This window comes from Leuciscus leuciscus (assembly GCF_965113295.1).
Source record: "Leuciscus leuciscus genome assembly, chromosome: 15".
NCBI lineage: Eukaryota > Metazoa > Chordata > Actinopteri > Cypriniformes > Leuciscidae > Leuciscus > Leuciscus leuciscus.
Window position 1 is genome coordinate 39,047,295 of NC_138739.1, and position 17,365 is coordinate 39,064,659.

A 17,365-nucleotide genomic window follows, 5' to 3' on the forward strand; every position below is an offset into this window, starting at 1 on the left:
AGCACGGACCGAGAGAGTGAATACGGAAGTAGCACACCTACTTTGCGCAGAAATAGCAAAGCTGCTTTGCAAGGGGGTAATAGAACCGGTACATCCTTCTCTGAGCGAGTCAGGCTTCTACAGCCGTTACTCCCTCATGCCCAAGAAGGATGGAGCTCTCAGACCTATCTTAGATCTGAGATATTTGAACAAAGCTCTCATAAGGCGACCGTTCAAAATGCTCACAACCAGACAAATCCTCGCGCAAATACACCCGAGGGACTGGTTTATTTCTCTCGGTCTGAAAGACACATACTTTCAGATTCAGATAATACCCCGTCACAGGCCATTCTTGAGATTCGCCTTCGACGGTCAGTTATATCAATACACCGTCCTTCCGTTCGGCCTGTCTTTGGCATTCACGAAGTGCATGGACCCTCGCTCCCCTGAGAAATCAGGGTATGCGAATTTTGAACTATTTGGAGCGACTGACTGGGGATCTTACATTTATCTATAAAATGGTAAAAGGGAAATTAACAGATATATTTATGATATGACAGATTCATTAATGTAATATTGCTACGTTAAAATGTTGCCGATACATCCATATTATGTTTCAGAATCTATCCAAACATACAAAAAAGTACGTTTTGTGTCTTTGAAAGTTACGCATTAATACCTACGTATTAATTAACAACGAGATAATGCTGGATCATTACATATATCCCATTACATTCATAAACGTATTCACAATGATTATTTTGAGGTAGTTACCAAAGCACATGAAATGTTCATCTTCAGAAGTGTTTACAGAATCCTAATAACGTGTTTTAAAAACTATGAAGTATTAGTGTTGTCACGGAACGCACGACAACGCCTCCTCCTGGTCTCACTAGGTCCCTCTCTCCTGCATACTAGGACTGCATTTCCCTCATCACCTCATTATGATTTCATCAGTTTCACCTGTGCACCCTCAGCTCCCCTTTATCTGGACTGTTCAGTTCTGTTCTCATTTGTGAAGTCTTGTTTTACCAAACCTCTGTCTCAGTTTGTATCTCTTGCTACTCAGTATTTTGTCTTGATCTGGTGTATTTGAACTTGGACTCTGTACTCGTTTGTGAACCTTTGCTGCCTGCCTCTGACTACTGCTTGTTTGACTACGATTCTGGATTGTCCTTGTCTTCTTTTGAGTTTGTTATCTTCTGTAATAAATATCTGCAAATGGATCCGACCGTCTCTGCCTCTCTGTCACAAGTGTAATAAAGGTACATATAAAATATGAAATTTCAGTTCAAATTTGATCCATTAAATATTTATCTAATAAAATTGTTCAAGTCATTTGAAATTAAATGTGGACTGCAGTGTATCTTTTCAGTGACTGTAAAATCCAAAAACACAACGAAGTTGACAATCTAGACAGAAATACATTTAAAATAGTTTTGATTTATCCTGGATCTATCATCAAAAATAACTGGAATGTAAAGTCATCCATTTTAAGTCTTGTTGAGTGATTTTTATTTGCAAGTCATAAGAAACAAAACTGAAACTAGCAGGCACATACAGTATCTGTTTCTTTCCAAAGGTCAACACCGCATGCTTTACCAGTCAAAGTAACAGAGATAGTGGACTATAGCAGAATAAAAACACACGAATGGTTATACAACTTGTATTATCAATGTGATTTTTACATGTAAGCAGTATTAATATGAGGTTTGAGCTTGCTAATGTCTCATTCAGTCTTGGCTGATTGAAATTGCATGAAAACTGTCCAAAGACATGAATATATATCACTGCAGCTGTCACAACTGATCCAGTTTGTGTTAGCACAAATCACAGAAATGCAACTGAAAGTTATTTTTTCACCCTCACCTACTGGACAACAGAAGTACAGATAATGTCAACATGAAATGTAATACTGTACATTTGTATAAGTACATTTGTAATTATTGTTCCTAATCTTATTGTTCATGATTATATAAAGTATACATTGTTAAATAATTAAAAAAATTGAAATTGTGTCCATATATTTTGCTCCTCTGAAGCAAGTTTCCTAAAGTGTCCAAAAATCATCCCTATTAACATCATATTAACAGATAAAAGATAAAGATAACTTCTTTATATATGATATTAGAAAAAAATTTATTTTTCAAGAGGGGAAAAAGAAAATGGACAGAGCGTTTTAGAAGAAACTACATGCTAACATCCATCCATCCTTGTCATATGTCGTGGGTAGACAGCGACAGTTAAATTATACAGTATTTTAATTCCAAAAACATTTTTTTCCCAAGATATCAGTAACCTAAAAGGTATTTAAACATTACAGAAATACATTTGTGATGTGCATTAATTTCCATCAGCTCAGTATATATGTGCATGAACCCTTAGACCTAATAGGACTAAAAATGTATGATCATTTGTAGTGTAAAAAAAACACACACAAAAAAACTAGAAACAAAAACAAATATAAAAGTACAGAACTTTTGCAGAAAATATTCACTATTAGCCCTACAGCATTATTCCATTAGATTTAATGGTTGCACTTTATTTAACAGTACCTGTATTTACAGTGTAGTTACCTTAGAAAGTACTGGTTTAAGGTAACTACATGGGTTAAGGTTAGGTTTAGTGGTAGGTTCAGGGTTAATACCTAGTTATTGTACTAGGGTTAGGTACTTAAAATAAGTACATAGTATGTACATGGAAAACAGGACTGTAAAACAAAGTGCTACCGATATAATAAATGGCAATATGTTACAGGTTCAGTAATCATGTACACTCAACACTTATTCCTACATAGTTTCAGTTGGATTATTTATATCAAAGAAGCATTTTTGTTGTACCAGTACTTCCAAACGACAAATATAGTGATGAAACTCACTGAGAGAAAGATAATATAAATCCCAAAAAGCAAGCGGTCAATGACTTGACCCAAATGTATCCACTCATCTGCGCTCTCATCAGTTTTAAAATGTTTATCGACCTGCTGACGGATGGATAGTAACTCGTGGCTTATCTTCCTCAGTTCCTGGAGAGTAGGAGTTGTGTTATGGACCGCTTTGCTCGGAGGGGTGTCGACTACAGGATCACAGCGATGGGTCTCAGTTTTGTGCTCTACAGGTACAAGAGAATAATAATGTAACAATCTATTGGCAGATGCTATTAACACTAAGTGAATATAGCAGTATTTTCTTTGCTCTAAGTGTAAATAGTTGTTAGATGCTATTTATACTTAGTGCAAAGAGTGGCAGATAGCTTACTATTTGCACCCTAAGTGCATTGTTGTACATTATAAAACAGTATGCAATTATAACAACATATTCAGTGTATACGATTATATTTATTAAAATCCTAAATGGATGCCGTCTTATTTGGACAGTACTTGTCCTTGCCCCTAAAACCCTCCGTTCACCTACCCCTATACCTACCCTTGAAGGGGAACTATTATGCAAAATTCACTTTTACATGGCGTTTGAGCATAAATGTGTCGGCAGTGTGTCCACAACCACCTTATAATGGTAAAAAATGGGTATTTTTTCTTCTTCTTTTTTTCCCCGATAAATCATAAATAGTGTCTCAAAATGAGTCGTTCACATTTTTGCCCAATGTGACGTCACAATGTAACAGGACGGGACACAGTCCACCATGTTTATCTCCTCTCTAGAGCAGCTAATGGAAACACAAGAATGTTTATCATGTAGCTGAGACAATCTAAGTGTTATGTTGTTGGCTTTATCAATAAACGCATAACGTGATTTCCATTCCACTGCACTACTTTTCCAATTGCTTTTCAATGTAAATGTGCTAGACGGATGTTTTTGACCATTGCGCTTGCGTCTTGTATCTCTTACAGCGGATCACGTTAGAATTGGCACTCTTAAAACACAGCGCTCAAGTTAATAGAAGTTTAACTTTTAAAAAACACATCTCACACCTTGCATTTTCTGCTGCTCGCATCTCGCGTTTTTAGACGAAAAGACACTTTGTGTGAGAATGGAAAAAACCCAAGGTCCGTCTAGCGTGTGTTTGCATAGAAAATAATGGAAACGCATCGCAGTGGAAGGCAAAAACCCGTTCTGTGGAAATGGTCTCATGCTGTTTCTTCTGTTTTGTTGTTGTCTGGAGTATCCGAGGCATTAGATATAAAGGCTCCGCCCTCTTCTGGAAAGGGGGAGGGGAGCAGCAGCTCATTTGCATTTAAAGATACACACACACGAAAACAAATGAGTTGTTTTTGCTCCCACCCAAAAAGGGGCATGGTATAGTAAATAATCTGTGGGGTGTTTTGAGTTTAAACGTCACAGACACATTCTGGGGAGACCTGAGACTTCTATTACGTCTTGTAAAAAGGGGCATTATTGGTCCCATTTAAACACTTTATTCACACTATTCTATACCAAAGACTTTAGATATACAAAGACGGTGCACTTACCTGTGTACTTATATCATTTATGAATGGGAGGGCAATATGGCGGAATACGTCCCGAATTTTTAATAAAAGAGCCAATAGCTGATTGGTTAAGTCATCATGCCACTGCAGCTGCCGTTAGAAGCTCCGGTTGCTACAGTGTTCTGGGACTGGCATTTAGGACTGCTTTTTTAACGCTATTTTGAGCATAAGAGACAACATTTATGAGACAGTTCATGTAAGAGTTTGTTGCTGATTGGAAATATGTTATTTAAATGCGAGTTGGGCGAGCAGTTTTTGAGATTTCAGGATTCCCCCATTCACATAGATAGGACTTGATCTTGTATTCCCGAAATAGCTGCCCGAAGGCGTAGCAAATATGGCCGCCGAGTGAACAGACTTTCCACCCTATTTTCACAATTTTAACTTAAAGTAGACACCTCTCTGAGTTGACATGCGATGGGAAAAGGGAGAAGAATGAGTTCGGTAAAAGGCGAATTCGAACTCGGGTCGGTCGCCTTACTCTCCGGACCCCTGATCCTGTTTTCAGATGGGTTTCTTGTGTAATTTTGTGTGGCTCAATCAGACAATGGTGGACAGAGTTAGTGTAAATAGCATCTACTGTACCAACAAGGTGGGCTATTTGCACTTGGTATAAATAGACACTCCGGAAACTATTTACTCTCGTTGAACATAATTATTACATAGCTCACTGAACTTGATTCTGATTGGCCAATCGTGGCATTCAATCATTCATGACAATGCTGATCAAGCTGCTCATTTTTTATAGAAACGCAACTAGTGAAAGCTTGAGTCTTTGTTGCAGTATTCAATTTTTCACATCCAGGATAATATATATTCAGCGATTCATTATCGCAAAGTATAATAGGTGAATCAGGACCCCAATAGGAGTGAAAATATGGCATAGTCTTGAATTGTAAGACTCACCTTCAAGATCCCAGTTTTGGTCACTGGGCTTCTTGCTTAAAAAAACAAGTTTAGCAAGGTAGTTGAGGAAAAGCACCTTGGCCCATCGAGGTAACGGTCCATAGTTACTGGAGCCACACTGAATATTTATGATAAGAATTGTCTCCAGAAGACTTGCCACCATCAGTGCCAAGCAGAGAGAGAAAAATGCATCTGGAAAGAGATTGATTATTAAAGAGAGATAATGCAATGTCTTAAAAATCAGCAAAAATTTGACAATATTAATGCCGGTTGGCAAGAGAGGAAAAAGGTGCTTTAAAACTGTCATAACCAGCAGTGACTCTGAAGAATGACAAGACATTTTGTCACTTAACTTGAGTATTGTTCTTTCAGAGCAGCCAGAATAAGTACTTGACACTGGAAGCTTGTCACATGCCTGGTTATGAAAAAGTTAAATGCTACAATAAAAAGCTCTTATACAAACTTATGAGAGGTAAGGTGTTTCCTGTGACGGGCAGCAGGTCGTTCATTAGCAGCAGGAACACAGTGTAACCCAAGATGAGGGTCATTTTGAAGGAAGATCGATCCACATTCTGAGGTGGCAGAAGAAAGCTGAATAGATCTACAGTAATGAGGAAACAGCTGGGAATCAGGAGGTTCACCACGTATAGCGTTGCCCGACGCCTGAGGACAATCTAATGAAGGACAAAAGTAATTTTAACAATTTCATTTAGAATGCAGATTCATTCAATTAAAATACCAACAAAGGCTAATTTGGATATCCTATGTTGGTTACACTTTAAGGTGACGTAGTTACATTGAACTTAGTCAAATAAGTGCTGATTAATATTAATTAACTACATGCACTTACTATAGAGTTAGGGTTAGTTGTAATTATACATAATTTACTGTTAAATAGTAAGTACATGTAGTAAAGTGTAACTATGTCACCTTAAAATAAAGTGTTACCCCTATTTAAGCTTATTCTAATTATTATTCAACTTGCCATGAGAGTATGTTGGTTTTGATCAACTTTATTTTCTTGTTTATAGCTAAGTTTTTTATTTGATTTTAATTGTGATAGAATTGTAATACATAGTAAGTAATTGTGTCCCGTGAGATATTCATTTCCTGGGGAGGTATGGTATGTTTTTGAGCAAGCATGTCGACCAGCTCCCACTCTCCTTTAGTTGTCATCACTCCAAGAGAAATTTCTAATGATTTCTCCACCGGTCTACCAATGGACAACTGAACATCCATAACTGCAGAGAAGACCAAACAAATGAGAGTTAATGGGGTCACAGAAAGTCAGTTGTTACTGTAAAAATGATAATTTACTCTTCAGTCAAGCCAACTTACTGGTGTGTTGGTATGAATTAAAGGTGAATGAGCAGTTCTGAATATCGAATGGAAAGGTGTAGATGTCCAGGTTACAAGAACTGATGACATGAATTGGAAGATCATCAATTACCTTACCAGTATTTTCGATGTAGACGTAATATGTGTCTGGGACTTTATTTTCATCAATGCTTCAAAGTAAAAAGAGGTATATGTTAGTATTGTTGTTTATTATCCATTCAAAGCTTTAATACAAATCAAAAATAAAAATCAGTCTCAAGCCACAAAAAATCTAGCACCTAGAGGGCTGACATCATTTGAGATGTGTGGTATAGACTGCAGCATTATATGCAATATATTCATTAAAAGTGGATAATGGTCAGCTGATCACAGAATTCAGAAATACAGATATTTCTGAACTCACAATTCATTGATGACAACATCAGGCCTCCACAGTTGTTTTCTTGGCAGTGAGATTCTGTTTGTTCCACATTCAACAGGATCCCAACTCAAACCTTCAATATTCCACCCCTTCAAAACACAAAGTATCAGTATTATGCAGTTTGGATAAAAAATAAATAAATAAATAAAATTCAGAACTAACCAGACTTAACATTTTTCTGATTGTATTGCTCTTATTTGTAAGTTGTTATGGATAGAAGCATCTGCTAAATTACTTAGTTTGATTTGTTTTAAAGTTAATATAGTAAATCAGACTTGTTAAAAGAGGCCAATAAAACTTACCAAATTCAACCAGAGGAATGCGTTAAGTATCTGTGCTTTTTCATCCTGAAAGAGAAAAGAAGATTTTTTTTCATGATTACCAATAAGCAATGGAGCAATTCATAAACAGGGATGTGTTTCCCAAAAGCATCGTTAGCCAAATGTTCGCAAGTCACGTTGTTATCAGCATAGTTCAACGAGTCTGTGTTTCCCGAAACCATCGTTCCAATGAACATTCGCAAACAGCATCGCAAAGTTGTGTGTTTGGAACGACAGCTCTCGAGCTGTGATTAGAAGCAGAGTTTCTTGTTTTTATGACATGTGGACTCAATAAATCCTTATCTTGAGCAAAATAAGCAAGCTGACATTCAGAACAATCTATATCTTTTATTTAGAATACATACAAATGTCATTTACATCTTTTAGTTTGTCAAGAGATTTAATTCACCGTTTTTGAAGAGTGCACATGTGCGAACGTGCTGTAGTACGTAAGAACGAGCCTATGATTGAATCTGGAGCGAAATAACTGAGAAAAATGAGAAATAGTCCTCAGATGCCATGTCCGTAATTTATAGCAAAACATCTAGCATTAATTCGATCTCAAACAGATTCAATAAAAAGAAGATATGAAGTTGTGTCTTTAAATACTACAAACTCTGAAATAAATGTTTTTTTAACCTATAAAAAAAAAAATAGTTTCATATACTAAATGATTAAATTAAAGACCCTGTACAGATGTGTCTGGAGCACTGTAAATGTTCATGTGACAACAACGCTGCGAGCATCTTGGCTGCAAATGGTTGAGCACAGTTTCTAATGTAATGAATAGTGATTTTGTGTGGCCATAATTGAGAATTGCTGGAATCATCAGAACTTACCACATCAAAAATTCCATACAGCGTGAAGGACACGCTGATGTTTGTGGGAGTTTTCAAGTTAATAACTGGCCTAATTTCAGTTTTGTCAAAGATGTTCTTCTTCAGGGCTGTTAAAAGAGCATCTGTAGTCGGTTCGGAGCAGTTAATAGTCTCTGTGGATTTTATTAGTAGAGCTGGAAGAATAAAATTGCATGGTGAGGGTCAGGTTGCATATGTTGAATGGTCAGGTTCTGTTTAAAGGGAACCCTGCACATGACATACAGGGGAAAAAAACATGTATATTGTGGCCACGAATTACCAATATGTTCCCACGACTTACTAATTGTCACCATAATTGGACAAAGAGACCCTGAAGTCGTTGTTCTGGATCGGGGCGAACTTTCACCTTCCCGTTGACCTCCCAGACACCACTGATCTGAACTGGAAGGAAGCCATCATCCAGTGTCTGGAGAGCATCCGTCCCCGATCCAGGACCCAGCCAGACCCAGAGCCGAAGTTACCACCTTCGACCGTGGAGAATGTGCGAGAGACCCCTGAAGACATTGAGGGACCACCCGCCGCGCATGTGAGCCAGAGCCCGAGGACCAAGGGACAGAGTTCACCATCGCGCCGGAAGTAGAGCCCCTGAGCGAGTGAACGTGGGAACGTAAACCAAGGACTGGCTGATAAACTTCAGTGAGGAACTGTCGGCTCCCACCCTTACCCACCCGGTTTTTGAAGATTCATCGCTGTTTAATGACAGCAAAATGACCGCAATTGATTGTAATATGTTCATTTCTTTGACCTGTGTGGAAGTTACCCTACTCATCATCGTTATGTCCAGTCTCCTGTCACTTCCATCACCCCAGAGCTCAGCCAGTCCTCCAGCCCCGCCGCTACTGGCAGTTTGCTGTCCTGCTATGTCCCTGAAGATGGCCTGCCAGGACGTCGAGCAACCATCAGCAGCGCCGGTGGTCGAGGATACTGCGGCTCCGCCTCCGGCCTCGGACGCCCTCGTTCCATCTCAGCACGTCGACCTGTCGGCTCCACCCTGGCTCCTCCGACCTTTGGCTTCTCCAGGAACCCTCGTCCATGTGACTCCACTGGGTTCCCTCAACCCACCGGCTCCCCCTTGGTCGGTCGTCGCTCTGCCTATACCACGGACTTGCGGATCTTCTTGCAGCATCTTCAGCTTCGCCTCTGTCCTCGGTCTCACTAGCGTCGCCCCTGTCCTCGGTCTCACCAGCGTCGCCCCGTCCTCGGTCTCACCAGCGTCGCCCCTGTCCTCGGTCTCACCAGCGTCGCCGCCCCTGTCCTCGGTCTCACCAGCCACGCCCCTGTCCTCGGTCTCACCATTGTCGCCCCTGTCCTCGGTCTCACCAGCGTCGCCCCTGTCCTCGGTCTCACCAGCGTCGCCCCTGTCCTCGGTCTCACCAGCGTCGCCCCTGTCCTCGGTCTCACCAGCGTCGCCCCTGTCCTCAGTCTCACCAGCGTCGCCCCGTCCTCAGTCTCACCAGCGTCGCCCCTGTCCTCGGTCTCACCAGCGTCGCCCCTGTCCTCGGTCTCACCAGCCACGCCCCTGTCCTCGGTCTCACCATTGTCGCCCCTGTCCTCGATATCACCAGCGTCGCCCCTGTCCTCGGTCTCACCAGCGTCACCCCTGTCCTCGGTCTCATCAGCGTCGCCCCTGTCCTCGGTCTCACCAGCCACGCCCCTGTCCTCGGTCTCACCATTGTCGCCCCTGTCCTCGATCTCACCAGCGTCGCCCCTGTCCTCGGTCTCACCAGCGTCGCCCCTGTCCTCGGTCTCACCAGCCACGCCCCTGTCCTCGGTCTCACCATTGTCGCCCCTGTCCTCGATCTCACCAGCGTCGCCCCTGTCCTTGGTCTCACCAGCATCACCCCTGTCCTCGGTCTCATCAGCGTCGCCCCTGTCCTCGGTCTCACCAGCGTCGCCCCTGTCCTCGGATGCTCTGGCTCCACCTGTGATGCTCGTCGCCGAGACGTCGCCTGGGTCTCCTTCACCAGCGATGTCTCTCGGCTCCTGCGGATCCATCAGCCTCGTCTCCCCCAGCTCCCCAAACTGTCGTCAGCCACTACACCACCTTGGCCCCTCCCTCCCTCGACGGCACTGGGGAGCTCTGGGTCTGTGCCATCAGGCTGCTCCTTTTCATATTTTTTTCGCCTTTGTCACCATTGGCTTTTGGCTTGCTTAGTTGGGGACATTTAATTTAATATTCAACAATATTATTGATCTGCCTGCATTGACACCATTATATGAGAACTGAACTGAGCTGGACGATGACATCACGGTTTTCTCCGGAGCGGCAATATATATACATGAACTAAATGAATAACTTTTTTACAACAAAAATGAAACATCACTGAGCTTACTTAAGCTGGACTGTGACGCTATTTTCTTCTTCTGGAATGAATTCTTTTGTCTGCATGACATGTGCGGGGCTTTGTATTATTTAACAATTTAAAATATTCATAACATTATTATCACAAATAAAATAAAAGAGGGTTACACTTTATTTTAAGGTGTCACTGTTACAGTGTAATTATATATTTAAGTACTGAGTAATAATAATGAACTACATGTACTTACTATAGGATCAGGGTTAGGAATAGGCTTGGTTTAGGGTTAGTTGCATGTAATTATGCATAATTTATAGTTATTACTACAATAACTACATGTAACACGTGTTAACACTGTAAAATAAAGTGTTGCCCAAAAGAGTCATGAGTTAAATGACAATATACTACTGTAATACTGAATATATACACACAAAAGATTGTTAGTTGTTGGTTTTACATAGAGTCTATGAACTTTGCATTGAAATTTGTACTGAAAATCTATTTTCTTCTTACATGGCATGATGAGACAGCAGATAATGAGCTGTAACTGTAGAGGACTGGCTGTGAATCCAGCAGCCTGTAATGATAGTATTAACAGACACTGCAATGTACACTTTAATAAACCTGTAAATCACTACAACAACCCTAAACAATGCTATAAACTTTACCTCACATCTATTGCATTACTGTTCCATGACTGTCTTACCTGTGATCTTGCCATCAGCTGAAGAATGAGAAGGCAGATTACAGAAAGAATGTAATAAAATATATTTAAGCTTTTACCTCACAGTTCATGATCACTGCGAGGATTGAAATGGACCATCCGACAAAACTATATACTCCAAAAAATATTTGTTTAGGTAAACTAAAACCATCATAGACTCTTTTACCACAATATTTTCATTTATTTTATAATCCCAGGATACAAAAGCAAGAACATGCAAAGCACAGCATGTGTGCTGTAAAACCCACAGTAACAACATATTGTGGTTTGGTTTCTGTGGTTGCACGCCTTTTTTACATCGGCCTACAAGGGCGGCAATGAATTTGTATAGTCAGGGAATAGTAAAGATTAAGAGTTCGTAAAGAATATTAGTCCATCAATAAAGAACAAAATTCAACAGTTATGAATAAATCATCTTAATTTTGCTGCAGTAACAGGTGTGTACTTTATTTTAAAAAATGGCTCCACTAAATGGCAAATAACATAATGAACACACTAACCCTTTATAATGGAAAATATCTATTTATACTGTATATAAATATGTACATTTACATGACAGTTATTATTGCCCACTCAGGCATTAGGCAATAATAAGTCTTATGTAAATACATATTTATACAGTTGTATATAAAGTATACATGCAAATCTGTACGTATGCCTTCTGCCTAAGATCTATATGTATATTACTTATTTTTTTATTCCACATATTTAAGTATTTCTCTCTGTTCTATTGTGTTATATGTATGTAAGTACCTAGAGCTCCTGGAAACCATATCAAAGTACTTTACCAAATAAAGCACATTCTGATTCTGATATTTCTCGAATTTGCACTAAATGATATGTGGCCTATGGGGTGCATGGCATGGCACTGATGTTCAGAAGTCTTGACCAATCAATTAATAATGAGTAACTTACATGCTAAAACACACTATTTAGCTTACTGAGTTTCAAACAAAGCCACAACAGCAACACATAGATGATTTTTCCGCCCTGAATGAGCCGTCTTTTTAAACAAATCGGGTGAGTGAATGATTCAGTGACTGCAGTGAACCTGCAGAAAGAATCATTGAAAAATCCATAACTCTAATGAGCAAACTGGTGGCTTTATCACAAATACTATGATATCAATGGATCAGTGTTTATTGCGCACAATATTACAAATATTTTAAATAATATAGAATTATATAAAATAAAATATCACCTTAAGAGTTAGGGGTTGCATGACTATAGATTTCTCCTAATCAGTTATTTGTCAAAATAAAACTTGAGTACTTGTGGGTTTATGTTACCATTTTTTAAAAAAGACAAAAAAACAATAGTTAATGTCAACAAGTGTTTATTAATTGACAGCCCAATGTTTGCAACAATTACTGTACACGTCTCTTACATGTATTGTCAAAACATTCAAATATTAAGTTAAATTTTGTATTTAAAACATAGGCAAAGTAGCATTGACAGCAACATTATGACCTTAAAATCCATGTCTTTGATGATGAACAATAATAGCTACTGTATTTTAATAAAAATGTATTATTCAACATTCCAATCAACCAATCAGATTTGATTGAATCAAGTTTAGGCTTACAACCAGGCTTAAGTGCTTCTACATCAGCGTTATACTCATTTCCCATTAAATTTTTTTGGACAGGAATGTTGTTCCAAGATCAACAAAATATATTGACCCAAGTCGCTTAGCTCTGCAAAAGTAGGACATGCTGTAGTCTGTTCGCTGTCACCGGCCTCCTGCCACTCTCTGTGGTTGTGCTCATGGCTCGCTGACGGTTTGCTCGCTGATTCACGTTGATGTGAAGTTATGGTTATTGCGCGCTTGTCCTCCGACAGCGCTGACTTGTGGTTGAAGTAGTCGACTAGCCTACTCTCTGACCAGTCCATGCAAGCCCTAGTCCACGCTGGATACATCATCATTATTTTCTGAAACAATTTATGAAAATAAATAAAAATGAACCATTTATTAGTTCTGAGCAGATCAATGAGATCAGCTGGCCTGACTACAGACGCCAAGCCGACAGGCTTCACAATGAGCACTTTCATGCGGCCCGTTCACTCTGCCATTGAACACCGAGGGTCTGTTCTTTTCACCCAGGTCTTCTTTGTAGCATCTCATGCGGATCTTTTCAACCAGTCTCTCAATCAGCACATCAATGTTTTCCACTGGAAAGTTCGGATCCTCCATCTTAGCTTCATTGCACCTCCTGCACTTCTGTTTGAAGCGTCGCAGTTTAATGGTTCCCTGTTCCTTTGCTGTGTCCAGGTGGAAGTGAAACACCACCTGCACTCTTTTAGACATCCAGCTTCTTTTACAAAGAGAACAAGCGAACCTATGTATTGAAATGGAGAATAGATCAGTTTTTTTTCTACATTCATTACTAATGTATAAATATATAGGGTTAGGGTGGTTAGGGTTAGCTAACCCTAACCCCCACCCTAACCCTATACATACATACATATATATATATATATATATATATATATATATATATATATATATACTCATACATATTAGTATATATAATATATACATGCTGTTTGATTCATGCTTTTGATTCTGATTCAATGATTCAAACCACTGTTTATGTAAAAATAGACCAGTGAATCTTGATCAGAGAACCAATAACTACATAACATTAGAATGGAAAAAAACATTGGTAACACTTAACTTAAAGCCTTTATGTATAAAGCATTTTGAATGCATTAATTATGACTATTAATGCATTGTATGGTCTCATGAATAGTTGTAACCACAGATATATTACACAATACTAGACAATTACTAGACTTTAGAAAGCATTAAACCACACAACAAACAGCCAGTTTTAGATGAAACAAGGAATATGCAAATATCATTATTTATAATGCATTTTAACTTTGGTTACAGTTATTTATGGCATTATACATAAATATTATTAAAACTCGTTTAACTCATCATTACCAATCTGTGTGAACTTCGCTATGTGTGTGTTTGTAAGACAGAACATGATGTGCGCATTTTTATACTGCATTATTAATACAAAATAAACATGACATATCCATCCGGGCTAGATTCTTTCAATATCATGAAGAGTTTTAATCAAATAAATGACTCATCAAAATATCTCCATACACCATAAAGCCTAATATGTTTCGAATATTTGATTGTGATAAAGATGAGTTCTTACCGTGCAAATGAGCCAGAGATGTACTGGAACCAATCACGAGCTTGTTTGTGAGGCTCGATAGAGTCTGTAATTGTAATGTGCCATGTGTCCTCGTGAAGCTCGCTCGCCTTCGCCTGTAAAGAACTTTCCCACAACTTTAATGCCATGTCTTCTTGCTTACAGTGCTGTCGCAGAAATGATCTTACCTTGTTATTACCCACTGAATATATACTGAACAGCTGATCTCTCAATTCACAAGAAACGAAACTGAAACTATCAAGCAAGTATCTGTTTTCTGCAACACAAAAGTGAACATTGCTTTACAATGCTTACAAGGTGTGTTGAGCTTGCCATAACATTACATATCTTTATTGGAATGCAAAACCTAAACCTAAAATAATGGATAAATGTATAGCAATAACATCATATCAAATGATGACTTCAGATACCAGACAGTAGTCAAAGCTTTTACCACTTTGATTGTTTTTTTTTTATGAGTTCTTTGTGAAATAGCATAAAAATTGTTGAAAACGAATTGTCTGATTAATGTGAACAGCTAAGTAACTGTTTGAAGAACGTTACAGAAAGAAATGGTTGTTAATGTTTGAGCTCCACCTACTGGACAACATGGTCGCCTACACATGGTGTGTGTTTGTTCTTCTCTGTTGATTTTTGCATTTTCTCATTTAAATGTGTGAAATCTGATATCAAGTATTAGATCTCAAAATTAGAAGTCTCAAATCTTAATATGTAAGGAATAATGCACAGTCAGCTTGTCATTATTGCAAAAAAAAAACAAAAAAAACAACAACAACAACTGGGTGATCAGGGACCAGTGCCATGATGCTAGTTGAACAAACTCCGGGTTACAGGATTAGTTTTGAGTTGACAAAACCAAACCAATCCAACCAGGCTTTGTTGGTACCATGATCATCAACTTTCTCTGTCAACTCAGGCTTTGATCCTGAGTTTAGGAGTTTAGGTGTGACATCAGTAGCGAACAGCCAATCACATGCTGAGAAAGAGTGAAACTGCGATTCATTTCTCGCGAGAGAAGCATCGCGATTCACTTCTCTCTTCTGCAGAATATTACGAGATTAAAAAATATTAAGAATTTAAACAAATTTACACAGTAGGAAGAAAATAGCTGTCTACGAAAGAAGACAACTAAAAGAAACAAAAAGTGAAACTTAAGTGTTTTCCTCTTAACCCTATAAAGACTACTGTATCATATTTAATACATACATTTCTAAGGACTCTAAATGATCAATATGAACAAAACCTGAATTTTTTTTTAGCTGTTTTAACTGAAATCAACTTGCACTAGCATATCGTAAAATATGTCAGTGCCATTGTTTTGTCTCAAGATGCACACCAGTTGTTTTTTTTCTTCTTTATTCTAAGGAACATTTATAAAAGCTACTTAAATGTCCCAATTGAACTAAGGTCTAAATAAGGTCTGTGAAACCAGGCCTGTATGTATCAAATAATGATACAACAGGCTTTTGAGGAATGTTTATTTCTTCATCTCTCGATCATCATTGTGTTTAACAAATATATAACATCCAAAGTGTGTGAGGTAGTACAACTTGATCTCTTTTACTGAATCCAAAAGGTTTTAATTATATTTTACTACATATAAAGGAATTTTAAAGATTTTGACGTGTCAAAAGGTCATTCGGTTTAACTGTCCGAAGGCCAATACAGCAATTTTCATTTGTGATTAAAATATCCTAAAAATTTATAATTTTTTTTATTCTGGCATGATTTTAAAACATTATATATCAACATAGTGCAAAATGGTATTAAAATTATGTGTAGAAGTCATTGATGATTTTCATTGATGTCATTCAGAGTAACCAATATAAAGGGCTCCATTTTGGATCAAGTCATGTGGTCAATATTATGTGACAGGATGTGACATCATTCAGACACCTCAAAGGACCGCATGGTTTTGAAACAAAGAAAGTAACTCTCTCTTAACTATTCGAAAAATTCATGTTTTCACTTGCTCATACACATGTCCCCAAATATCAGGTCATTCAGTACAACCGTTATAAAACATGGATAATGTTGTAATATTTTAAAAACTTTTACTAAATATAAAATGTTTGATTGTCCTTTTGGTAGCTAGCTAGCTAACTAACAAGCTAGGCAGCTAGATATCAGCCTGTTAGCATTGAGTGAAGATTTTGTCATTCGTTATAACCAAAAGAGTCATTCGGTTAAACCGAAATTTGGTTATAACGAATGACTTACTGGTTGTATCGAATGACAGCAATGTATGTTGGTCATATTTGTACATATCTGGAATAAATAAATGCAACATTTTATTAATAGAAAATGTGCAGAGTACATTATTATATAATTTTGACTGAATTTTACCAAATTTCAATGTTTTAATTAATATAATTTGCGATACAAGTTATGTTCATTCCAATATCAAAATGTTTTAATGTTTGAAGTACTTTTTACATTAATAGCCTATTATATTAACAATAAAATGTGCTTTTGAAGCTATTTGTGTCTGCTTATTGTCTTAAATATTCATAATGTCAAGGGCAGCAGACATGGTCATTCGGTATAACCGGCCTTGGTCATTCGGTAAAACCGATATAGTAAATATTTAAATGGAATAATATTGTTTTTAATAACTAAAGGAACTACAATAATACAAATATAAAGCAGATAAGGCTTTATTTTTTTTTTACATTTCCCCTTTTCTCCTTTCCCTGTGCAATGGTTTACTTGAATATGTTGAGTGTTTAGAGTAGTCCAATAAAATGATTACATTTATGAGATCAGTGATAATTTTATTTAATATTTCTTCTGTGGTACACACTATCTACTATCTCAACATCAATGTCAAATCAGTTTTTTTTTCATGAATAATTATC

General features: G+C 38.0%; 2 protein-coding genes across 2 annotated transcripts; both read right to left on the reverse strand.

Moving 5' to 3' along the window:
- Positions 1 to 1,477: 1,477 nt before the first annotated feature.
- Positions 1,478 to 12,499, reverse strand: LOC309475361 (5-hydroxytryptamine receptor 3C-like). The gene is made up of 10 exons (XM_082138132.1): positions 11,296 to 12,499; positions 11,103 to 11,166; positions 8,251 to 8,423; positions 7,394 to 7,438; positions 7,074 to 7,180; positions 6,671 to 6,840; positions 6,407 to 6,573; positions 5,796 to 6,006; positions 5,333 to 5,524; positions 1,478 to 3,090 (listed from the first exon to the last, which is right to left on the reverse strand). The coding sequence occupies exons 1-10, from the start codon at positions 11,308 to 11,310 to the stop codon at positions 2,792 to 2,794; spliced, it is 1,443 nt and encodes a 480-aa protein (XP_081994258.1). The 5' UTR covers positions 11,311 to 12,499; the 3' UTR covers positions 1,478 to 2,791.
- A 133-nt stretch (positions 12,500 to 12,632) lies between these two features.
- Positions 12,633 to 14,732, reverse strand: LOC309475378 (receptor-transporting protein 2-like). The gene is made up of 2 exons (XM_082138154.1): positions 14,490 to 14,732; positions 12,633 to 13,652 (listed from the first exon to the last, which is right to left on the reverse strand). Exons 1-2 carry the CDS (start codon positions 14,633 to 14,635, stop codon positions 13,310 to 13,312), a joined length of 489 nt encoding a protein of 162 aa, XP_081994280.1. The 5' UTR covers positions 14,636 to 14,732; the 3' UTR covers positions 12,633 to 13,309.
- Positions 14,733 to 17,365: the final 2,633 nt, after the last annotated feature.

Bases quoted from the DNA above. Each gene is read 5' to 3' on its own strand.
- LOC309475378 (XM_082138154.1), bottom strand. From the start codon at position 14,635: ATGGCATTAAAGTTGTGGGAAAGTTCTTTACAGGCGAAGGCGAGCGAG. The intron at 13,653-14,489 runs GTAAGAACTCAT...TTCAATACATAG, and splicing joins ATCTCTGGCTCATTTGCACG to GTTCGCTTGTTCTCTTTGTA.
- LOC309475361 (XM_082138132.1), bottom strand. The intron at 6,841-7,073 runs GTGAGTTCAGAA...TTTACTTTGAAG, and splicing joins GATGTTGTCATCAATGAATT to CATTGATGAAAATAAAGTCC. The intron at 3,091-5,332 runs GTGAGTCTTACA...TTGTACCTGTAG, and splicing joins CCAAAACTGGGATCTTGAAG to AGCACAAAACTGAGACCCAT.